The following is a 26,139-nucleotide window of genomic DNA, read 5'->3' as shown; positions in this document are numbered from 1 at the left end:
TCATGTGTGTTGCATTTGCTTCCACTGACTAAATTTCCAGGGAGAATGATCTCATCGCTCTGTGTGACCCTATTCCTCACACACACACACACACACACACACACACACACACACACACACACACACACACACAAAGAGGATACAGCAGCAGTGATGCTAATGCTTGATCTCAGATCACTCAACCGCCTGTTACAGACTTTACTCAGTGTGTGAGTCAGACACAGCGAGATCAGAGTGTATTTCTTCATCCATGTCACATTTTTCAGTCATCTCGACAGTGATGACTTCATTTGCTAAAACCAATCATGTCCTTGTGTAATTAAAACGGCACAGTACCTGCACAGTAGCCACCTTGGTTGTAGCTTGTGACATATTTCAAAGTTAAACAAAAACTGTAATTCAGATCAACTTTTATGTTTAGTCCTTTATCGCCATTAAATTAGCATTTCAATTCACTCTCAACGTGGCGACGGCTGAACCGGAGGCTCGCAGCTTTCGGTGCTAACAGCAATAACAGTGTAAATGAATACTGACAGAGCTAACAGTGTTTACCTGATGGGGAACCGGAAAGGGTTGACGCTGTGCTTCCGTGAGCGCAGTGCGGAGCGGGCCGCTGTTACACCAAATGCACCAAAGCATGTGTGACCGGCTCGTCTGTGTCAACAAAGTGTGGAGATGCTTGAAAAAAGCAAAGCAATACTATATACACAAATTGTTGTGTGCTGCTATATCAATGCTCGAAATCTAGTATATTTCACTTTTAAGAGAGAAAAAAGAAAACAAACAAAGAAAGGAGATACAGTGGGCTCGGTCATTTCCTCAGCTGCGGTATGAAGAACATCACTAGTGGACTAATGGACCGAACTCCTACAAATAGAGTTACATCCACTGTATGATCACTTCCCTACTGCAAACATAGCTCAGCCTATACCTGAGTGTGTGTGTGTGTGTGTGTGTGTGTGTGTGTGTGTGTGTGTGTGTGTGGTAGTTTTGTCTTTGTCTGTGCACATGTCTGGTCTGGAACATTGTTATTATGACTGTCTGGCGCCAGTCTGTCTATTCAGTTCACACACACACACACACACACACACACTCACACACACACACACACACACGCACACACACTTGTAGACACGCGCACATTGATAATGTGATGGGAGTATAATGTTGCACTCTGGGAAATGCTGCATCACACAATTATAGACGGATGGTCAGTCTCTTCGCTATCCTTTCTCTAACTCACAAACTCACACACACACACACACACACACACACACACACACACACACACACACACACACACACACACAAGCTGGGTCATCTCCTCTCACTCCCACCAGCTTACACACCTCTCACTAGGGGCTTAACACTGACATCATCATTTTATTGGATGAGTGTGTGTCTGTGTGTGTATGTGTGTTTGATCTTTTTTTTTTTTTATGGTTGCTTCCTCTGTACCCCCCATTATTCCAGACGAATGTGCACCTGCCCTGTTGCCCCATAGGGGACCAGTGGCGCCACAGCGGCGAGGCCACAGGGATCATCTGCTTTCTGCTAATTGCCCTGCTGCCCCACAAGACGTGGGGGAGCTAGCTACTAGCAGACCCAGCATGCTGGATCTAGCCGAGACCCCTTTGGGACGCACGCGGGGCATGTTCTAACTTTTTTGAACTGCAGTTTAGAAGTGATTGGTTCGAAGAAAAAGAAGCGTATAGTTTGTTACAGTTTGGTTTTGTAAGTGTGAAACTAAACGTGTGTCTGCTTATCCTGCTTTTACAACCAAGCTGCTTCATTTCTCCCTCCAGGAGTCACGTTCATGTTTTTACTGTGTGCGTATTGGAAAGAACACACGTGTTATTTTGCACTTCACGTAGTTTTTTTTAAAATGCACAGCTCTCTCTGTTGCTGAAAGTTCTCTACTTTTACCTCTAGACAGGTCACCTCTCACTCAAACATGTGGCCCTCTACTGGTCCATCCAGGCACTGTCACACTTTAAATTATACATCTTAAATGAATTTATATTGTATATTTATATTGTATAATAAAAATATATACATAAATGTCAAACTATTGAAACAACAGTTGTGAATAAAAACTCTAAAGAGCTTCTTAAATCAGATACTCATGACATGGCACAAGGCCTAAGATGACCAATGAAAAACTCCACTGGAGACTTCATGATGAGAGAATTCAAATAAGAAATGAAAACAAAAATATAAATGCTTCATATATTTCCCCCATTGCCACTATCTCAGGCTATGTTAGAGCAGCTATAGTAAATTCTCCACTGTTTTCATCTCTGTGTGGCCCTCAGGGGTAATAAAAGTGTCCCATGTGAATGTATGAGTGCTGTACATCTCTCGCAGATTTAGAGTGGAACAGATTAGGGTGAGTTAGGGCGATGGCTGAAGCACGCGGTCGCATTTACATTGCAGACATTTACATGATAAGAAGTCTTTCTACTTGTGTGCGTCTGGATCATCAACATGATAAAGAATTGTGAGGGTGTGGGGTCAGAGTTAAAGAGTCCTGGGAGTATTACGAAAACATTTATTTTTTTAAATTGGAGAAAATACAAAAAAATAGGATTACAGAGATGTTTTTCTCAACTAACAGTAAATCAGACTAAGAAGAAAGAGATGAGAGGGGGACATGAAAAAGAGATGAATTACTGGGAGAGAGATTTTTTACACAAGGATGGACAGACACACACACACAGCAGGCTAACTTGGGTTACCCTTATAAACAGCAACTGTTGTATTTCGATGAGCTCAGGATTTATTACATTTATGGAAACAACTCATTTTGAAATCCACTGCATGGTGCAGCATCCGCTGTGGGTGTGATTTGATATTTACCGACATGATTCAACTAACTCACCTTCAACTTCATTTTGGTCTACAAGCTGCTGAACCTGGTATTAAGGTTTGCTCTTCCTCTTCACCCATATATGTGAACATCAGAGCAAATACTGAAGAGTTGAGCTGAAGGAGCTTTTTACGATCCCTCTAACAAGAAGCAGCGTAAAAGGCCACCCGCTGAGAGTCCACCTCCTGGGTGTTTTGATGTGAGAGTGTCTTATTCTGTCATGTTTCAGCCTCATCAGGGCTGCTTCTGACCTTAGGAGGCCGCTAACGGCCTGTTGTCTCCACAGGTGTGCGACTCTCAGCTCTCTCGTTACAAGAAAGTCCATAATTCACGAGCGTTATTGCTTCCTGCAAAACCTTACTGCTGCTAGCCAGAAGAACCTACCAGTGGCATCAATCCAGGCTATTTCACATTATCGGCCCTGGTTGTGCGTCATCTAGACTTTATGCTCACACACACACACACACTAGCTGCCGCAGAAAGTTTTGATTTAATCCTCTGAAAACGGTGTCACGGAGGCGCTCTTCGGCACAGGTCAAATCCGAATCCATGACTTCCTCCTGCACAGCTGATGTGCTCTTTCTTCACTGGCCGTGTAAATCAGCACCAATCCGAGGACATGTTCTCGTGAAGCCTGAGCCTAATGAATATACATTACCGCCACATACAATATACAGCATGGGCCAGCCAAACTACAAAGCAAGCACAGGTTGCCTAGTAACAGTGTCCCCAGAAATCTTTGTTGCAACTTGATTTGCATCCAAAAAACGATGGATGGATGCTTCAAGAATACATATACCGCCAGACACACACACTTGCTCACACATGAATATACATAGACACACGTTTGACACTCCTCAAATGATTTTGGGGCTGTTTTCTGCTTGACTTAGTATGCAAAACAAGAACACGGGCCGTGTTTAAAAAAAACAACAATGAGTCCATCTAACATCTGGCATCAGTTTAGAGTGCCAAGAAATATTGCCTCTTCAATTACTGCCGTAGTAACACAGAGGGAGTAAAGAAATATGTTCTTCAATGTGAAATGTTTGCCAAACGAACTAAATATTTGCCTTAAATGAGCTGGTGGTGATCCGTGGAGCTTGACAGTTGTTTGTGCATATTGGAAGACATTTAACCTTCCTAACAGTTGACAGGATGAATGTTTGACAAGCCAAAGGAGACAACAGTGAGATATAAAATAAAAGTGAGTAGATGAGTGTGTGTGTGTGTGTGTGTGTGTGTGTGTGTGTGCCTGTGTGCGTCCAGGCCTGGCGAGCTTTGTCCTGTATGTTTTTTGCCTTTGTCTGGGAGAGTGCTCAGAACTGCAGTGATTGGCGTGTCCTCTATGCTTGATTGATTTGAAAATATAGACAAGATGTCGCCCGTATGAAAGCTACCAATTTATAAGCCTTCATCTCGAAACTTCAGAGGGATGGCGGTGCCATCAAAATCAGAGCGGGAGTTTGTAGCTACCAATGGTTCAGAAGCCCCGGCAGGCAAAGTGACACCTCGCTAAAGGCTGCCTGCTAGCTCTGTGAAACCCCTCTCACTTCTCTTTCTCCCCTTGTCTCTCTTTTTTGTGTGTGTCCCTTTCTCTCTGACTTTGTCGCTTTGCTCGTCTCTTTCTCTATTTGTCAGCCATTCTCCTCCTTTGTCTAGTCTTTCAGTCTCTCTATTTCTCTTTGCTCTGCGTCCTCCTCTTTATTCTGTAAGGCTGTGATGAGACGCTCTGGCAGTTAACTTGTCCCACAGCTCGCTGTCAAAGGAATGACCTTGATGTAGCTCACACACGGTTTGAGTTCGCCTCTTGCGTTTCAGTCTGCGGCTCTTTGCATATTCCTGTTGGTGTGTATGTTTCTGTGTCTCAGTAATCACTGAATTGTAAAACCATGTGTGAGAGTGTTATCATCTGGGGGAAGCTTCTCCATTTTCGTCGCTCATCCCACGCAGTGATAATTCCGTCGGGAGCGACGGCACTGTACCACGTCAAGAGATGGGCACGGAAGAGGCACAGGGAGGTACCATTTAGATAAAACAAATTGCCAGCTGCCTCACAGGAGCAGCTAACGCCTAGATAAAAACCAAAGGGACCATGTGCATTAATGTGCCGAAGATTATGTGCATTTTTTATATTTGTGTGCATGACTGTGGAGTACCGAGGGCAGATACCGCCTTCCTCCGCCTGCCGTTCAGGCCTTCGTCTGTGTGTCTTTCCATGAAACGACACAGCTATTTTCATTGGCGTATAACTACAATGCTGTGACGGGACAAGCAGCAGTAATTAAAATCAATAGCCGGGACATTTCCAGTCTCCGGCAAGGTCACACACTGCCCAGTTAGGAGAAAGAGAAGGGGAAACAGAGAGAAGTGGGATTGCATGGATGGTCTGAGCCGAACAGGGAGATATGTAAAGAGGTGAGGTGTCATCTTATTTTAATTAACCTGCACCTTGGAGGGCTGTCACCATAGTAATGCACCAGTGTGTGTGTGTCGGTGTGTTTGTGTACATGAATGTGTCGTGTTTTATGTTGTCCTTGTCGGTCAGTTTTAATTCACAGTGCTCCACTTCAAACCCACGTGATCGTTTTCTAAATCATTTTCATGTCACAAGATGTGCGCTCTTTTTTTTTTCTCTCTCCGAGATTAATTCTTTTTTTTTTTTCGTCTTCTGTTTCTTTGTCCAGCTTTACAGGCTGTAAGACAAGGCTGGTAATCTGGCTCCAGTGGGAAGGCTGGGTGTGGTATAGCTAGCCACTGGCTGCATTAGTATTCTGCTGAGATAGCCACATGCAGATACATTCTCCTCTCCTCCTCTGCTCTGAAGGAATAATCAGCACTGCCTGTCTCTCCCTTCGTCCCCTCTGTCTCAGCGAGGGAGAGTGATTTAGCTTTTTGTTTTACTAGGTACCAGCAGAGACATCTTCAAGTATCTGAAAATGCACGCAAGTGTGTTCGCTATGTATTTCTATGCGGGTCCGTCGCCACACCTGATGTATTAGGCGTCTGAGCAAACACATAAAACTTGTATGTGTCTCCTTCCTGTCCTCCCTCAGCAGAGGTGAGTCAGAGAGAGAAGTTCACTCTGTCAGAGCTGGCGCAGAGCAGTCTGTCCTGTTTGTTGATAATCAGCTCCTGTTCCTATCACATCCCTGATAGCATCTCCATCTGATCTGTCGCCAGTGACGCTAGCTTACCAACCAGCCCCGCCATCACACAACCGCTACGCAGCTAGCCGCCACCCCTTCCCGTATATCTCTATCGGGCCCAGATCTGCCACCGCCCTGCACTCTCATCTTCTCCTTATCTCCTTATTCCACCTTTCTCCCCGCTCCCGACACCCCGAAACACACCAGTCACTCATCGTCCTCATCTTCTTCCTCCTTTTATCCTCCTCTCTCAGACCGTCTGCCAAAGCTCCGATGGCAGCGCTGTTGTTCCCCGATGCTTGGTCTTCTCCTCGTAAACCGTGGAGGCCGAGTCGCTGAGTGACAGCAGAAGACAAAAGAGATTTGGTGAAAGACCAGGAAGGGAGAGCGAAAGAAGGCAAACGCTGCCCCTTGCATGCATCCGACCTCCCTCTGACCACGTCTCAGCACCGAGGGCTAAACGAGGGAGGAGAGGAAGACAAAGATAGACGGGTGAAGAGTGTGAAAAGAAAACATGTTGAGTAAGCAGAGAAGTTCTGTAGACCGCAGCAGTACTGTCCCGCACCCCATCGATCGCCCATGAGGTGCACGGATCAGTCAGCCTTATTTCGCCCTGGGCCCAGCATGCAACATGCAACACACAATTCAGCAAAGTACACAACTACAGCACACAACAAAGGAGACATAGACACCCTGGAACATGCAGTGCATTACAAACAGGCTCAACAAAACCAGAAACATGCCGTACACAGATTAGGTGCTTACCCGGCCGTCACTCAATGTAATTGTTCTAAATTGCTCTCACACACTTACACTACAACTTAAGACTTAAAGCCAAAAAGGAAACTTTTTGTTTTTTTTGCTTTTCACTCCGACTGCCATTCTAAATTAAACATGAAACACACCACGCATAGTGTCGTATTCATCATAATTAAAATATCACATTCAAGTGGGAACTGCTGCCTTGTAAAGTGGGAAGCTGGAACATTTTAATGCTCACAGACACAAACTGTGATTCTCCAGCTGCCCTTGAAAAGGCGAGCTCTCCTGCATCTGGAGATCAATGTATGGAAAACCGCGAAAATTGACCCATGGGTTGATTATACAGTGTCGTCTCATCCATCTTTTTTGTTGTCGCTTTCTTACTGTTGGTGTCGTTCAGTATTGAGTGACAACAAACAAAGCGTACTTATATTTGCATAATAAGTCCAATTAATCTAAAAAATCTAATTAATTCCGTCAATTTACCTTTGTAGTTAGTTGACAATTTATTATTCTTTGTAATTTACTTTTGTTGTTTTGCTGTTCATTTTCAATCTCAGTCTATCATTTTATACTTGTTCTTCCTGGCTTTGCATTAAATCATAATTGGCAATTGTTCAAGGATAATTTATTGTCATTCTGCAACACATGGTTTTACACAGGAATGCAGGTGTCGTCCATGCCACACAAGACACACATGACAACAAAAAAAAGGAAAGTAGTGCATTCCTGTCGTTCTTTTTGTAAATTTGCATAGTGTCAACAGCAACAACAGAAACGACAAGTCCCTGGGCAGATAAAGATTTGACATGAGGGAATCACCGTCCATCATCTTTGACATTTGAGTACCGAGTGTCATTGATGTAAACACGCAGTCAGTCTCCTCGTCCCACCGGAGTCCTGCACTCTGTCCTACCAGCTTGATCTGCCAAGCCGTGATGGAGCCACTTCTCCATAAATATGTGGTCACAACAGTCTCTGATCTTCCGTTGCTCGGTCAGCCTGAAGTATTATTCCTTCCATCTTCCCTTCCTGCGGCCAGACCATAGGGCCAGACATCAGCCAGCATTAAGCTGGCGAGTGGAACGGCGTGTCAAATGTGGTGCAATCTGGACATCAAACATGTTCAATGCGAACAAAATTTGAATAAACAAGCGATGGGTGCTCTGAGCATGAGCAGGGGCAGGTCTTCAGGGATCTGCGGTCTGAGTCGAGCATGTCCTCCGCATAATTCTTTGCAGGTTGCGGCTCATCAACTGCAGTTCACTTTTACTGCTTGTCTCTGGACGTACCAACATTGCTATGAAACTCTCCTTCACTTCCACTTTGATTTTCTCGGTGCAACAAATTGGCCCGCTCCAACCGGGCGCGGGTTTCAACGGCACCAAACGGCACGGCCCTCCCGACAACGCTGCGAGCAGTAGCGGGAGCTGAGCAATCAGCCTCTTATGAACTAGGAACAGGCACTGCATTACTATAAACTAATCAAATAAATTAAAAGAAAATGAATTGTATGTGTTTGTTTTCGCATTCACTTCTCATGAGTTACGAACCAGACTTTCTCACCTGCTTGAGTAACAAATGATATCTCCTTACTTCCCTCAGTTCTTTCACTCCTTTGCCAGCTGAACTCAACATTCGTGGGAGACGACGAACTGACAAGTTGATGCAACTCCTGCGTTGTGATTTCTCATCTCTCGATGTGTAATTCATGAGTCAGTTTCCTTGTCTATCGTGACACTTTCTGCACTTATTTCCTTCTCTTGCAAAAGTGCTGTGCTTTCAGTGTTCCTCATGTCTTCCCCTGATGCGGCCATAACCCTTTCGAGACCTCGTGTTTTGAAATTAAAAGACCTGTCCCGTAAATTATCCTCAATCATCCATAATGTGTTTGTCTTTCTTCTGTCGCAGGCAGAGGCTTCCCGCCAAAAACGTGTACTACTATCGCTGTCCTGACCACCGGCGGAACTATGTCATGTCCTTTGCCTTTTGTTTTGACCGGGAGGGCGACGTATACCAGTTTGCCTACTGCTACCCCTACACCTACTCCAGACTGCAGCACTACCTGGCCAGCTTGGATCGCAGGAACCTGCCCTACCTGCAGAGGGAGCAACTGGGACTCAGTGTGGTGAGTTGGGAGGTGGGAATTGCTTTGAGCAGGTGGAGAAGAAACTGGCTGGAGCAGAGAAGTCGAATGGTGAAGATAAGGGGTGGAAGGGTTGTAGTGTGTGTGTGTGTGTGTGTGTGTGTGTGTGTGTGTGTGTGTGTGTGTGTGTGTGTGTCTGTCTGTGTCTGTATGTGCGTGCGTGTGTGTTCAGGATAAGAAGACCTAGATTGGTAACTTAGGTGTGCCTGCCGGTCATAACTTCAGCCTCTCGTTTTATTATTAGGATTGTTGCACTCTGAGATGACGGACTGTAAGCCGCTGGCTGTGTGTGCATGTTTGTGTGAGTGTGTAAATGGCTGTGCGTGTAATCAGCAGAGCTCTCACCTCGGCAGTAGGAGCTAGTGTATCATACACGCTGCCTCCAGTCTTGTCTGCTCTTATCAAATAATTGTAGGAGAAAAACTCATTAGAAATGCTTGAGAGATTACGACTTTTTCTTCTGTCCTCCAACATTTTTCAGAGAAAAGCTCGCTGCAAGGGGGGCACCATGAAAGTACAGGTATTTGTGAAGAGCACCTGACCATAAAATTCAGACAGCATGGTGATTTTTTTTTTTTGGAAAGAAATACTTCCTATAAAAAATGTATCGAGTGACCTGCAGTTACCGTAATACTATGGAATTGAGTATTTGAGATTCAAATTTTGTGTCATATTTTCAAAATCAGCTTCAGTGCAAATTAAATATTGGAAAAAAAAATGTAGGTATAATGTTTCAGAGCTCAGTTTGGCTTCATTTTGTGGTTACTGGTTGTAACAGCACGTGCGTTTCACTACAGGTTCCCAAAAGTCTGCCAGAAATACGACAGAAGAAGAAGAAGAACTGGCATTTCTATTTCCAAGGCAGCAAACCAAACGAGTAATCATCACGCTGTTTTTATATAGATAAAAGTCAATAATTGGCCCTTTTCCATTATGCTGCAAGCAACCATGATATAATCACATGACGCATGGTTGGTGGGAGTAGCATAGCACGATACAAATAATAGTTTAGCACATTATTCCCAGAGACTGGATCGGTACCCACAAATGGATCACAACATTTTTTAATCGGGTCACCAAGTAAATTAGCTGAATTTCTTTCCTAGTCTTTTATTTAAAATGTATTCTGCAGACCACCTTTGAGCCACACTAAGCCTGCGTGTTTGTACTTGATAATTGTAGCCTATTTAACATTGAATCAAATATGAAAGTATTCAATACACACAAATTAATCTCTATTTATTTGGCATCTTTAGTATTTAACATGTGTTTTCAATAACATTCAATACAACAAAGTTGTGATTTATACGTATATCTTACTGAAATGGTTGCTCTACCTGTTCAAGTATCAGTCAAATTACAGTGGAAACTGCTCAATCTCTGTTTTAATTATATTTCTATTTTTTTACTTCTAGCTTCTAACTAATCTTCCCTCTTCATCTGTACAACTATACTCTTTCATGTACAACATACAGTAAATACGAAGCTATAAAGTTCTGCTTGCATGTGCAGCACACTACTCTTGCTTTATTTTCAAGCCACATCATTTCTCCGAGCGAGACCGAGGGGAACAGAGAGAGGACAGACTCGCTTGGTTTGGCTCACAGAGTCAGAATTAGTATTCATAGTCATAGAGAGGTTTTATGGCCGTATTTTTCTCTTCATGTTCTCTGGGCCTGGGTGGCAGACAGCTCAGCCCCACCCTCTCGTATCTCTTTCTCTGTCTGCTCCCTCTCTTGTTGGTACCCTCTCCCCCTTCTCTATCTCATACACAGATGTAACTTCACACACACACACACACACACACACACACACACACACACACACACAGGTCAGAGGGGAAGGGATGAGAAGGGATGAGAAAAGCTTTCTGGCTGCATCAAAGTTTAAAGACGGATTGCTGCCGTTTCCAAGGCAGAGTCTTTGCAGGGATACCACAATAGCTTTAACCTTCTAATGGGACAGTTATCTCATAAGGATGGAAATAAGAGCCAGGGCCATTTGCACTGGCATTCTTCTATCTGGCTGACTAATTTGTTTTCTGTAATGTATTCCTCTGTACAAAATCCCTGCTATCCAGCTATCCAGCCTGCACTGGTCGACTAAGATACTGTAAAAAAAAAAAAAAGGTCAGCTCTTTTTAGTTTGTACCTCCAGGTCTCTTCCTCATTACGAGTCGGAAAGTGTTTACTAATTTACAAGGGAGGTATGTTTTTATTATCTTACTCAAACCAATGTTCAGAGCAGAGTGAAAATAACATTGAACCAGACTGAATTCAGCTGAATTGCATTGTTAGAAGTCAGTTTAATTGAGAGAGGCAGATGAGTGATGGAAACAGGGAGAGAGATGTAACAGCTCTGGGATGAATGGAAAGGGCAAGTCAGGAGGATCTGAATATCATTTTCAGATCAGAACTCAAATCCTTCACTTTAACTTGTTTTCTCCTTCCAACGGAGACTTTACCATTTGGACTGTGCCTGTTTGGGTGGTAACTCCACAGTTTTCCTCGCCGACCATCAAAAATCTCACATTTCAAACATCAAAAGAGAAAGAGATACAAGAGCAATGATTGGTTATTGGTAGATTAGATGGAATATCCCGATGATGATACACAGCAGTGTAGCCTGGAACCCCCACCAGCTTTCTGTCAAAGACCTAGGTTTCCTTGTTTGATGCTAACCTTGATTTTTAAAAGTATAATACTGTAGTATGGTTGTACAATCTTGTTTTTGTCAACTCAGGAATATTCACAAAATCTGTTCATATCTCTACCCTATCCTACATGCTTTAATTTCCTCAGGTTTAGATTAGTATTGGTTTTATAACTGGCATGAATTTGAAAAAAAACAAAACACCAAACTGGTCCAGAACAAAAACCAAGAAAAGAGAAAATAGAATTTGGTAATGTACTTACAATGGCTTGGCATTGGCTATACCAACTTAATACAGATGTTTAATTTTCACTCATTAGCTTTAAAGCACTTTTGGCTTGGACCCATGCTAAAGCTCTGACATACTTTGCCCCAAAAACCTGCACAGCCTGAGTTCCCTCAGGCACAAACAAATATTTAAAGGAATACTTGTTAGTTATAGACATTTTGAGAAATATGCTTAATCACTTTCTGACTGTTAGACGATATCTAGCGTAATTAGACTATGCACGTTGTGCATTAGATGTAAGTATTGCAAAATAGTTATAACCTTGTTTCATTTTAGTCAATTGCTGTTGTGTGTATTTACGTGTGTAAATTGATTATATGATCAATATCTGGTAACCACAATGCATAAACAGAGAGGTCCTTAATATACACACACACACATGCAGGCACGCACGTATGCACGCAGACACACACACAAACACACACACACACATACGCACACACACACACACATACATATCATCCACAAAGACAAATACCAGAAGAATGTCTCTTATTCCCCAGAGGAGAGGGGTTTGGATTCTTCCTATTCCTGCTCAGCAGGGTTCATGGCCCTCCGTCTGTTCCTCTGGTCCCTGCCTGTCTGAACATTTCCTTTTGTAGACCATCCTGACAGTATCTGAGTAAACCTCTCTCCCTTTTTTTCTCCCCCTGAGGCGTCCATGTCCACAAAGACACACAGAAAGAGGACACGCGTTTGACCTGCTCCAAAAGCAAAACGTTTCTTTGAAGAGATGCCTACTCGCTTCCTCCTTTTTAAACGGCTTCCTCCTTTCTGCATGGTTCTCATGTGTCCCCCAGCCATCTCGAACTGAAGCACCTTATTTGCCTACCTTGGCTGTTGACAAAGCATTTTTTTTTTTCTCACCAGCGGGCAGTGTCTGCCCGGGAGTTTGCGGAGGCAGCAGTTTGAGTTTTCCTTCTGCGGGCCCCGCTGGGGAGGGTAGACCTATGACATTATTAGTCACCTCTGACACAGCACAGCCTCTGCCTGTAGACCAGATGGAGAGAAAGTGTAAATTTCACTTCAGGGTGGGAGATCGGACCACACACCAGCCTTAAGGTTGGCTGAGACTTTGCCTGCATGCAACGTAACCTAAATCCTCGCCTGCTGTTATACTGTGACTCAGCTCACAGACTCACATCATGTCAAACTATTGATCTCAGAATCACAGCACGTAGATATCACATCCATTTTTGAGAGGGGGGGGTTGAAATCTCCCAAATCAAAGCAAGATTATGATAGATCACTTGGGCTGTGTTGAAGAGAGTCAGCGGTCACTGTCAGCCGCAGTGACTTAACATTACTTAGACTGTTGTGATTGAATTTTAGACCTAATCCTGTCTGCTATCAGTGTTCAGGTACCATGTCTGCTCAGTGGGAGTGGAGTCTCGAAGAACAGGGTTTTTCTGTTTTTTCCTCTCTCTTTTTTTTTTTTTAGCAAGAGGAGTGGATTGGGCACTGCAGCTATATCTGCCTGGCTGCCTCTCTCTCTCTCTCTCTCTCTCTCTCTCTCCCTCTCCCTCTCTCCCTCTCTCCGTCTCTCCCTCTCTCCCTCTCCTTATCTCTATGTTTGTACACTATGTGCCAAGATCCAATCAATAGCCACTCCAGCCGTGGAGAGAGGAGAAGGTCAGCAGCCACATTGGAGGAGCTCGGCAAACTGATGGAGGAACAGAAAACATAGAAAACACACCACATGCAAGGCATATTTCTTCTCTCAGGTTAATGAGAGACTATTATGATGTCAGCCTCCCAAAGACTCGCTCGCTGTAAAGCATTCCCTTTAGAAAAACTACAATGTAACATGTATGACTCTGTCAGGTTTAGATGTAAAATCCAGTCAAATTTGGCTTAAAACTTTTCTTTTGTCATAGTAAAATGACGTAAGCCATTTGAAAGGGAGTGACGTAACCTTGCTTAAAGCTCGGGTTAGCGGCATCTTGGAAACCAGCAAAAGTATAAGCTTGATTTTGAAATTATCCAGTCAAAAAATGACCCAGTGTCAGAAACCTTTTTCCAATGAAAGTAGCCAGCAGCAGTAGCTCCAAACGTCGATAAATCTAGCAAGAAAGTTGTCAAGTCGGGTGAATTAACTTATTGGACAGGCTTATTAAAGTCCTGTGACAGCCAAAGATACCAGATTTATTCATTTTATTTTATGGTTGTAAAGCCATAAATATATATTTAAGGTATCTAGCTTTTATAACTTCTAAGAATATAAATAGACCTACTACTGAAGCTGTAACACATTAGGAGCACAATTTTGTCGCAGGAAATCTTCACTTTAGTGCGGAAATGAGAAACTGACATTCAAATCTTGCACATCAGACATTGTCATCGAGTGATGTGACAGCATGCAATATGGCGAAGTGCCAGTTTTAATTACATGTCACTAATTAATGCCAACTTTTGGTGAAAGTGGATGAGAGCTGAGTTCTTGACGCTGGAGCCATTGTGTGAATGGTTTGTAATGAAGAGAGCCCTCCAACTACTGACTGCCTTTAAAGGCCAAAAGCTGAATAGCCAATCAGCACTTTATCATGTGGATGAGGTGACACTGCAAAGTGAAACCACATGAGAGACGGCCACTTCCAGATCATCCACTTTGTATTTAAATAGTGAAAGACTCGCTTCTGTTTACTGGCAGGACGACAATGCATTCAATCATACGGTTTATAGGGAAGCAAAATATAATGCCAATACTTCAATACAGCACCATAAACATATGAGACAGATGGGGCGAGGCAGATTATTAGAAATGTTAGCTATATATATTCGTCCAAACATAGATAGTTGTGTAGCTTTGTTAGCATATATTCAAGACAGACATGAGCACTTCACCAGAGCAGCGAGCTGGCACCACTCAAGTAAGTAAACCGCTGTTCCCCAAGCGGTGAGGTAAACAGCTCAAGATAACACAGGGGGTTTTTTCTTTAGTGGCAGACTGTTCATGAATGCATTAGCCGTGGCCTAAACATCAAAGAGGGGGGAAAAACATTTTTAAAAAGGAAAATGCAAAAGAAAAAGACAAGACAACTTAAGGAATACAGCTATATCAGCGGGTGGAAATTTAATTTTCACTCTATATTTCTTACTTCCACAACTTCTGATGAAGTTTTTCTTTGTGTTGTCTCCTGCTTGTTGTTGACTTTCTGAGTCCTTGCATTACCCCCCTTTGCCATTTTGTTTCCCTGTTTTTGCTTTTGTCATGAATTGCTCTCTGTCGGCCTCGGTAAGTTTTGTATTTGCCTTGGCGGCAGCTAACAGGTATCTGGTGAAAGAGCTAGACGCTTTGTCATCGAATAATATGTTAATCACTGTCTACGGCACGTCAGCATCAGAAATTCCTCAAAGATTGAAAAGGTCATCATTGTATCATTGCATGTTTCTTGGCAACAATTTTTGTTTTGATGCTGCTTTGTATTTTGCTTCATTAGTGAGTGACCCTCATTCTATCAGCCCGATGCAACAGTATCTGTCGTCTAGCGCAAGAATATGAGAAAAAGGTCGAGGCGTGCCGGTCCTTTGGCCCCAGACGGTTGACTGTAAGGCTGGTCCAGAGGGAGCAGAGGATAAGCAAGTTTATGATCTATGTCCTTACATTACAGTGCTGCATGGCCTCTTATCGCCAACCAATGGTTCCCCTAGGATACTAGATGCTTTATTACGCATCTCCACCCCTGCATCGCTCCCATGTCTCTGGCGATCAAGAATGTGGTAATGAGAGCGAGGTGGGGAGAACGAGGAGGAGGTGGTGTCGAGCGCATTATCATGATCGTAAACGCGTACCCTACTGGGAAAGGGATGGGGTGTTTGTGCCGGTGCCGGTAGCGTGCGTGTTCAACTTCACAATTTTACACAGTGCAGGTCAACTGTGTGTCGTGGAAATATGGAAGATAAATAGATTAAAGTATCACAGGTGAAGCTCGCAGAATTTGATGGTGTGATGTTCACGCAGCGCTGACCCCCTTGTTGATCCTTATTATAATGTTGGCACAAAAGCACACAGATTTTGGGTTACTCAGACAGAGATAATATTTATTTTGGAAATTGGAAGGTATTCACACCTTAAATGGCTTAGCGCTCTGTCTCTTTTCTCGCCCCCTCAGTTTCTCACCTTCTCACGACTCTCCTGCCTTTCAGTGAATAGAATGAGCAAACGAAAAGTTCTCTGAATGGTCGATGTCTAGGGGCCTTCGGTGCTGTGAAGCGGAGTTCTGTGAATGGCGGATAGTTGAGGACCTGCTTTATGAAATGAAAGAGTAAGACGCATGTCATTTTGAACTAAGCCAGTGCAGCAGTCAAGCAGACACATCTCTCTCCCTCTCTGCCTCTCTTTGTCTCGTCGTGTCTCCCACCTCTTTGGTTGTAGAGGTAAATCTGATCCCATCCTTGCAGAAGCCGCCTATCTGCCCTCCTTTGCCAATGGATATTTACTCTGCCGGCTTCTCAGATGACGCTCAGGATGGAGCACTTATTTGCGTGTCAGGACTCAGGACCCAAGGGGGACACAAAGAGGGAACAAAACAGATAGCATTCAAGGCTTTTAATAAATCAGAATACACCTTTCTGACAGTGTAATTGCTTTCCATTGCCCCGGCAAGCAGAAAAAAAGAAGGCAAAGAGGGGAGAAAACAGGAGAAAGGAAGAGACAGGGAGAGGAGAGTAACGCAGAGCGAGCTGTACAGTAGATCATTTATTTGGAGGGAAAAGAATGAAAATTAATGAAAAGAGAGTTGCTCGCCCTCCAAAGGCAGCCATGCTTGAAATTCACTTTGAGGGAAACTTAATTTGTTGTAAATGGGCAAAAAACATATTACCGCGCAGCGCGTAGCAGGGCTGCACGGTGTGTCCGTCTGCTGCGTCTGTCTGTCGGCATGTGTTTGTGGCAGACGAGGACGCCATGCTCTGAATAGCTCAGCTGAGAGGAGGGAAACACAGGAGCCTGTTAATAACTCCAGTAACAGCATTCTCTTTCTACATGACTGCTCTCCAGCACTCCCTTCTAGCACGTCTGAATACAACTCCAGGATGTGGAAGAGAACTTGTCAAAAAGTTACTTGTAAGGAATAAAGTTTGGCCTCTTCTCATCAGGTGCGCGCGTCTGTTAGTATGTATGTGTGAGTGCACACATATGAACTTGTGCGTGTGCCTTTTTTTTGTCTGTCCCTCAGCTTGAGGCTCTCGACATCTCTGGAGTTATTGAGTTGTCTTTATCCATTAAAGAGAAAAACTTCAGTTCAGTGTTTTGAAGTTTGCTCTCACGTATAAGGCATTAAGTACCATGTAAGGACACGTACACGCAGCAGAAACTAGCACGCAAAGATGCTAGGTCAGTAGTGTCCCACCTCACAGGACATAACCCCTGTATTGTGATCATGGTGTTCACCGCAAAAGAGGAGAGACGGGCTATGATCTATGTGGCCACTCCGATATGCCGCATGTTATGTAACACCAAGGGAAGGGAGACCCATTTAAAAAAGAATGCGGGTGGCATATAAACATTATAATCAAATAGCAGCAGGTGGTAAAGATGAGATGATAAACTGTAATTTGATCTTTTCACAGCTTTCAGGTGTTGGTAGAGACATTTCCATCCAGTAAAAACAAGACATGTAAAATGTGTTTTTATTAGTCTGCGATGTTTATGGCTGGCCGGATGAGCCATTTTTGTGTGCCGACTTGAAATGGAGGGGAAACCAACTAGTTCGCCGTGAGATAGAGGTGTGGGAGAGCCGGGCGGAGAGGGGGGGGGGGGGCAGACAGTGTTCCTGATGCCTCCTTTTTTCTGCATTACCTATTCAAAGCACTGTGAAATGTCTGGGAGGACTGTTTAAACGCAGTAAAGATTTCAACCTTCAAGCTGCTCTTCAAGTTCGTTCATTCGTGCTGTTGTACACAACACAGTCTGTGCACGCAGTAATCTGTGGCCGCAAGCTAATTTGTATGTTGCATGTATATAAATATTGGTATTTCTGCAGGGTTAAACTACTTTTGAATCCCAGATACAGAGAATTGATCCAAGCCCATATGTTTAGTGATAAGCTGGATGACTGACAGCTCATGGTTAAACAGATTGCAGACCTGCTGCATTTTATCCTTGCCTACAGTTATAGACCTTACCGTCCAACAACTGCATGTGATGGGAATTCTGTGAAGCAGATCAGACGTCACATGACATCAAAATCCTTGACTTGAGCTCTTAGCTTCCATTTCTTCAGCGTTCCCCTGAAGAGGGGGACAGGGTATGAATGCTTTATGCTCTTACATGCCAAGTGTTTATCAGAAGTCCTCACTCCCAATATACAGCACTCACTGATGTCCTCTATGGTGCCGCGAAGAGCTGAGATTGATATGCGGTCTACAGTATATGAGCTACATTGCTTGGCTGGAGCACTTGAGCACGAGATGCTTAATTACACTCCAGGCAGAAAATGGCAGGGAATGTCAATAAACTGAATATTTAAAGGATAAATCAGACCTTTCATGTGTTTTTTACAACCCTCTTAGGGCCTCTGCTGCTCTCTCCAGTCTATTGGCCTCTCACCCAACCATAGGCAAGGGCCCTGACTCTTCACCCTACCCCAGGCTCGGCCCCTCTGACTCTGGCCAGCCACTCGGCACGCCTGGGGGGCCTGGAGACACCTGATAACTAACAACTCTAGCCAAGCCACTGGCCTGCCCACGCCCACGCCGCCATTTACTCACCACAGACAAACACCGTGCTCTCAATTCTAGACAGGTTTTATGTTTCCTTCTCTTCATCGTCCCACTCCCTGTCACACAAAATATATTTTCCCTTTTCTTTTATTCTCTCCTTTTTTTTCTTCACCAGAAGTGAGATGAGAGAAAAAAAAAAGGAAGGAAGTGACATATCCCATTTTTCCTCCACTTTTCTGTTCTCTCTCACCTCTCGTTTTCTTGCTCTGCCACTGCTGCCCGGTCCTAGCCTTTGTGCGGGTTTCTGTGTATGTGTGTGTGTCTCCCACATGGTTGAGCGTCAACCTAAGTGTGAGAGAGATGGATGCCAGAGTCCCTTTCTCTCTCCTAAGGCGCCATGTCTCTCCTCTCCTCTGCCGGGCTCGTCTGCACCTGCATATTGTGATATAGTGCCTCTGTTCAGCCAGTCGATTGCCTTTAACAGGACTGGGGCACACTGGCCAAATTGAAAGGGATTGCGGCCTGCTTTTCATCAGAGTCACATCAGCGCAGGGTGCAGGGTCCATAGGGCACGAGAGGGCATGGAGAAGGTATGACGGGTCTCTTTTTCTTTTATACTTTCTATCACAATTGCTCACCCTAGTACACTTCCTCTCGCTCGTCCTCTCCATCTTTTTTATGTCTCATTGTTTGATGCCATCTGATGGCTGTGGAAACACTTTGCAGGAAATGAGTATTCTGTTTCTCATCAATCCATTCCTCCGTTTTCATGCAGGAGTTCCTATTGATACCGTGGGTGAAAGAAAATCAACAGCAGTCTCAAAGAAAAATGTCTTCTTTTTCCATTTGTTTGCCGCTTACTTTTGAGATATGTCATATACGCGTGCCTTCTCTTTTCAAGTTTGCTTCTTCAATTCTTTTGTGGAAGACAGCATTTGAAAGGTCCCATTTCTCTAATGAAAAAAGTCCTGTGTGTGTGTGTGTGTGTGTGTGTGTGTGTGTGTGCGTGTGCGTGTGCGTGTGCGTGCTTTAATGAGTTAGCAACACTTACATATACTTTCACTGGAGTGGCAGGCAGACACACAAATTAGCAGACATGCTTGGAAAAGAACACTTGAAAAACGAAAGCTTTTTCCAAGATAGATATTAGGATTAATAATTAACACTCTTATGCTCATCATGTCAAAACGAATCACAAACTATTTATACCATTCAGGCACTTTTCATTAGGACCAAGCAAACTCCAAATGTAGTTCACTGTGGGGTTTTCTGAGACTAAGATTCACACTGTTCACACTCACAGACTTTGAGGTGCATTCCTGCATCGACCAGGATGGGTTTAGGGCGGTGCCACGGTTTGGACAAAAACAGTCAGGAGTACTGACACGAGAGCAAAGAGGCAAAACATACATTAGCCACTGAAATGAAATCCCCAACCTAAAAGAAATCTGTATCCGTTTGTATGCGATATGTTTTCCGACATGGAACTGAACTGAAATGTAACTCATCATACTCATTTGTATGTTTTTGTCAATGGAATGTTCTGACTTTAAAGAGAGTTGCATCTTTTAGTTGAGTTCCCTGTTGGATAGGGCTGTCTGAAGGCTTGATACAGCAGTAAAAGTAAAATTAAAAATAAAAAAAATGTAGATAATCTAGTGCCATCGCCAAGATAATGTAAAATGTCTTGCAAAAATGCTTTTCCGTTCATATTTATACCATTTCAAACCGCTACAGCCTCTCCGACTCGGGTATTTACCAGGTGACGTCAGTTTAGTCCCTGAGGGTTCAGGGCTTGCTGCATGTTTTCTGCAAGCATTTTTTTCATTCATATATTAGTACTTTGTCAGTTTAATTAAATTCATACAATCTAATGTTGTTTGTGATATCACTTTCTTACGTCGTTGTATCCTGTTACAACCTGCTGCTCCTAAAATGCACAATTTCAGTTTCATCAAATCAAATCCGTTCCATCTAATGTGATCCAATTAAAACGATGTCTTAGTTCCTCATATCTCTCTGCTTCAAAAGTGAGCAGTGGCAGGGAGCGTACTTTTGTCAGACAGCGCAAATCATTTGAAGTTTATTTCAGCCCAATTGTCCATCTTGAAGGATAGAAAATGAGTGCGTTCCCTCCACTGCTTAGGATAACAAACGGACAATATCCAGACAGATTACTAGCGCTGTTACGCAGGCCGGTGCCTGCATGCTAAGTTCCAATGGGAAGACTTGACTCCAGTGACTGATGGCTTCAAATAGCAGTGGATGTGTGCATGAGTAAGGAGATGAGACGTCTTACCTCCTTCATCCCTCCTTCCCTTTTCCACCTCCTTCCCTGGTTGCTGTGGAAACGGGTTCCCCTGAAGTTGTTAAACTTTAGTGGCCACACGACGGTCTCACAGAGGCGTGTGAGAGCATTGAAAGAGAAAGCATGCATGCACACCCATGCTCACAGGAACACACACACATGTACATCGAGGCATACACTTGCACACTCAACACACACACACACACACACACAGACTGGCAGTGTCATGAGAAAAACCTGCCATCTGACCTCGATGTTCGGTGCCTTTTCTCTATTACTTTAAGGAATGGCGAAGGGAATATAAGAACCAGGGTTGAGAGAGGACAATAGCGAGGGCACTTAAAAGGCAGTAACCTTTTCCTGCTTGGTGTGTGTCCGATAGAGACTCCCTGTAGTATGCCATTGTGGAGCTGTCAGGCTGGCTCCCGATGAATTCAGAGTGACGCTCGAGAGGTACATAACGCCTTGTCTAGGGCTGCTCCACTGTCCGTCTTCATTCATGGATCAATAGTTGTCTTTATTTTGAATTCTGTCTCCTTCCCCCCTCTTCTTCTTCTCTCTCTTTCTCCTTCCCCTCATTCGTCTTTGACAGGGCAGCCCTAAATGTCCGCTTTAACTAGCTGCTCACAGCCCTCCTCAAAACACATTTACATACACATCAATCACGCTGTCAAAGGTAAAGGCATGACGCCGTGTAAAAACCAGAATTGGATTATGGCCTTGTCTCATCCCTGACACTGACTGCTTGGCTGGCTGGCTGACTAGACTGTTGATGCACAAGTTAAACGGCCTGAATTGTTATTGGCTTTTTCTCAGTACTTAGTGTGTACTGCCACGCATGTGCGGTGTGCCAAACACGGTCTGTAATACACAAAGAAATGTCTTTTTCTCTCCTCCAGTAAAGCATATTCAAGTGTATCCAACTTTGGCTTATAGCCTTATTTTGATTGAACAGTGTTTATTTCTGAATGCAACATAATATTTCAGTGAGACACTGAGAAATTGAGCATTTAAAGTCATTATTCAGTTAGGAACAAGGATTTTGAATAAGCAAAATTCGACAAAACTGCTGAATCTCTGAGAGCCATATGCATCGCCATATTAACACGGCTGTCTCGTAGTTTATGTCGGCCCGGTTTACGTTTGTCACCTTTGTGTTTACTGGGCCACTAAACGGGAGTGTGTCATTTTTGATAGTTTGTTTTTTGGATATCTAAAGTGGCAGAAACTAGAAAATGTACCGCACTATTGTCTTGTTCGCCCACGGCCAGGAGACCACCGCGCCCGGAGGTTTGGCTCAGTGAAACGGACCTTAACGAAGCTGTAGCAACACAAATTTAGCCAGCACAAACCCCAGCACCAGGAGTCACAGCGGGCCTGTTGGACCTAGCCTGTACCGGCAGCAACAGTAAGTCCAGATCCCCCGGTACTGGTGTGTACACCGCTGGCTTAATTTGAGCTAATTGCTAACTGAAGGTCCGTCTCCCAGAGCTCCTGACTGCTCTCCTCCTGGCAAATAGTGATAAGACGTTGCTAGTCAACTTGTATCAACAGATAATTAGCAATTGAAGAGGCTGATTAGTTAAAGCAACTTCAGTGTTTTGTCTGAATTGGCAGTTGTGGTTTTTATAGGACTGACTGTACCAACATGCCTGATGACCCATATGAGCTTACCAATATGCTCATCGTATAGAGAGGTTTGAAATGGCTGAGGATTCATGTAATTGTTTTCTGATGTACCACAGCATGTTTTGGTTTGGCAGGGTGTAAGCATGCAAAAAAAAATGATCAAAAAAAAAGACGGGCAAAAAAGGACAAATTAACCAGCAGCACTTGGTCCTCTGAATATTTTCTTTCAAAAAAAAAAATGTAAAGGTCCTCTGATGTTAAGTTCAAAGAGCAGAGCCTGAGGTTAAGGGTGAGGGGAGGGAGTAACGGTGCAGGAAACCCTCTGTGGCCGGGGTTTGAAGACAGCAGCATGTATCACCAGGCCCATCATCACGGCTCATTTGAGTGTTTGATCCTTGCAACAGCTCAACGCAGAGTTCATAACACCCAAGGGTCGCGTCTTCGTAGCTTATATTAGCAAACATAGTATGGTGAGAAAGGAAGCTTAACCCCTGAGGTGCTGGCATCCACTGATGTATATAGCCCCCTTATTCCTTCTCTGAAACGCTGTTAATTAACAAATACTACGGCATACTGTAAATGCTATTTTTGCACTAATGTGTGGGCAGGGCGAAAACATCACAGGAACTCCAGTCTGTTAATTAGAGTGTATTTATGGCAATTAAAGCCTCTGCTTCTGCCTGGGAGAAACCAACTGAAAGAATTCTTAATGTCTGACCCTGAGATATGTATCATTTAACACGTGCCGCTGTGAATACCAACATAACGTGGTTTCAGCTGAACCGTGGCTCCGTTGTTTACAATCTCTACAGCTCGGAGGGTTTGGAGTTAGAAAGTAGATGTGGACTTAATATGGTGGCATTGAAAGGGTCGCGACGCTACGCCATTGTGACAGTTTAATGTGACGATGGGATCTGCCCTATGTTTTCACTCTGTTCACTGCATTATGCTACTGTCTCACGGCAGGGAGTTTGACCAGGAATATTTCACTATCCAATTACCAGGTAGAATTGGCTGTTTAATTTTACAGCCACGACGAAGGCGCTCTATCAGGATGATGGCCACTCAGTTAGCCCCCGAACACCACCGCAGGCGGCCTGCTCATCTGAGAAAACTTGCTCTCTGTGCATGTGTGTGCGTGTGTGTGTGTGTGTGTGTGTGTGTGTGTGCACTAAAAAAAGGCACTGAAGAAATATAAATCACGCAAGGTGATGATAACTTTGGCGTTGACACTGTGATCCATCGTCTTGCCTCCGCACTGACTGTTTTCATTTTAGCCAGCAGCAGGCTGCGACTGAGAGGCTTTCTACCAAAAATATAATTGTTTAGGAGTAATGAGCTGGAAAAAAAGGACAGAGAAGAGCGGAAAAGCAAGAGAGAGAGAGTGCGCTTGGAGAGTGACTATTATAGTGAGAAAAAAATGTAATGCACAACAGTAAACATGACTGACAAAACAAGCCGCAATTTGGTAGCATGCATGTAATTATGTCCTCCCTCCTTCCAGTACTTCTAAATGTCTGTGCAGTCAGACTGGCTTAATTGATTAATTGTTGTAGAGCTAGTTTTAACGACACCAGGCTGTGATATTGGTTTGCACGACAATGCAACAGGGTCTACAAAAATAACATGTTGTCACGACAAATTGGCAGCACAAGCTTCATTGTTTGTTCTTTTAATGTCTTGTCCAATTGTTTTTCCCCAAAGTATTTTCCTGTCAGATGTGTGTGTGTGTGTGTGTGTGTGTGTGTGTGTGTGTGTGTGTGTGTGTGTGTGTGTGTGTGTGTGTGTGTGTGTGTGTGTGCGTGCATCAAGTTTGAATCTGCATATGTACAATAGTATTGTGTAAATATCCTGCACAGTATTTTATTAAGTCAATGTCTTTATCACACTGCATGTCCATCACCACATGAGAAAGAGAGAGAGAGAGAGAGAGAGAGAGAGAGAGAGAGAGAGAGAGAGAGAGAGAGAGAGAGAGAGAGAGAGAGAGAGAGAGAGAGAGAGATGTCTGCAAGATATCAAACTTTCTTCTCTTCCTCAGATCAAAATTACAACCTGAGATGGGAATGAGAATTTTAATTAGAACTCGGGGCTATCTCATCTCAGAGTGTGTGTGAAGCTAAAAGACTAATTCCCACCGCACATTCCCACATCCCCCACCCCTGCCTTCACAGGCCACTTTGTCCGTTATTTAATAGGCTCTTTGTTATCTATCTACTTGGGTTTGCCAGGTACTTAGAGCCCCTCCATTGGAATATTAGGTATTCTGATGAGGCCGGCAGCTGTGTGCTCCACGCAGATGGCGCCTGCTGTAATCAGCACTCTCAAAAGAACGGCTCTCATATCTCCCCCAAACTTATCCTTTTTATGATTACAAAACACAGAGCCGCAAATTGTTATGAACAAGATAGATATATTTACTGGCAGCATAAAATACAGTGGCGCCCAACAATTCAATCCCTTTCAGGTTGATTCGTATTGCTGAGTGCACTCTCTTAGATGAGGACATTTGGTAATAGGAACCATGAATAGCATTCAAATGCGCCCTCTCCAAATGGGGGTATTATGTGATAGAATTGGTAGAAATGGGGACCTTGTAGAAATGTTCTGCCGTGTGTTCAATCTGTTTGTCAGTGTGGTCAAGGACGTAGCCTGAGGATAGGTTGGGCTGCGGTTGATGAAATCAGTTTAAGAATCTAATGTCAGCACAAACACGACTACAAAAAAATACTTAAGTGTGTTAATGGCTCTCCAAAACATTCGAGTGGAGAATCAGACAGCATTGGTTGTGTCAGTTATGCAAGATGTGTAAAACCATCCGGTTTGCATTTTCTGTCTAGACCAACGTCAGATTTAATTCACACCTCAAATCAGTTTAATTTCTCATGACTGGACAGGAAATAAGAGACACCCATGTAGCATTGCCTTTAATTAGTTTATGTTGTATGTAAAGTATTTGACTTGCATTTATAGCTGGGATCTGGAGCTGAATGTTGATTCAATAGGGATAGTGTAGAGGCCCTTGAACACAACACCTTTCATGGATGCCATGATATATTCTTCCCCGATGCCAAAAGCCACACTTTTGTGTGTGTGTGCATTTGAGTATGTCCAACATTACAGAGAGTAAGCGTTGTCTGGGACCGTATCAATGGAGCGACTCAGCCTGTAATTAGCGCTATAATCACCTCCCTAATTCAACCACTGCTCAGCGTCTCACCGAGCGCGCTGCTCCTCTCCCAGTCCTCTTCCTCTCCTTTCTCTTCTCCATCTCTCATCCTTTGTTTCCAAACAACCCTCCTCTCTCATGCAGCCTTCATCTCTTTCTTCATCTTATGTTTTGTTTATGGTGTCATCTTTATTTCATCCCTTTCTCCCTCATTCCCTTTCTTCATCCCAACCTGACACCTCTGTCCTTCACCCTTGTGGATCTTAAGCCAAATGAGTGAATTCTTCTCATTAGTAGTGCATTGGGCCGACGTGCCCGCAGGGAGACAGAGCGATCTTAGTACTGAGCAGCTCAGCAGAGCTCTGAGGGGTCAATGAGCTGGTTAAGGGAGTGATGTTTAATGCTAGACTGGGGGATGGGGAATTTTATAGTTCCTTTTACTTGTGCCAAGTCGATTTACAACTATATCTAAGGGAAAGTGGGACCGCATGCACACAAATGGGAGT

At 43.8% G+C, this 26,139-nt stretch overlaps 1 protein-coding gene across 1 annotated transcript in view; it reads left to right on the top strand.

The window, feature by feature from the left end:
• agbl4 (AGBL carboxypeptidase 4) overlaps window positions 1-26,139 on the top strand; it is a 242,737-nt gene that overhangs the window by 123,930 nt on the left and 92,668 nt on the right. Inside the window, exon 5 of the mRNA XM_068591298.1 lies at window positions 8,692-8,908. Coding sequence (XP_068447399.1) covers window positions 8,692-8,908 — 217 coding nt within the window. The remainder of the gene's footprint in view (window positions 1-8,691; window positions 8,909-26,139) is intronic.

Source organism: Clinocottus analis, unplaced genomic scaffold (assembly GCF_023055335.1).
Source record: "Clinocottus analis isolate CAN_PGR_092001 unplaced genomic scaffold, fCliAna1.0.p SCAF_25, whole genome shotgun sequence".
Lineage (NCBI taxonomy): Eukaryota > Metazoa > Chordata > Actinopteri > Perciformes > Cottidae > Clinocottus > Clinocottus analis.
Note: the sequence above shows the minus strand (reverse complement) of the source record. Positions and strands in the feature narration are given on the sequence as shown.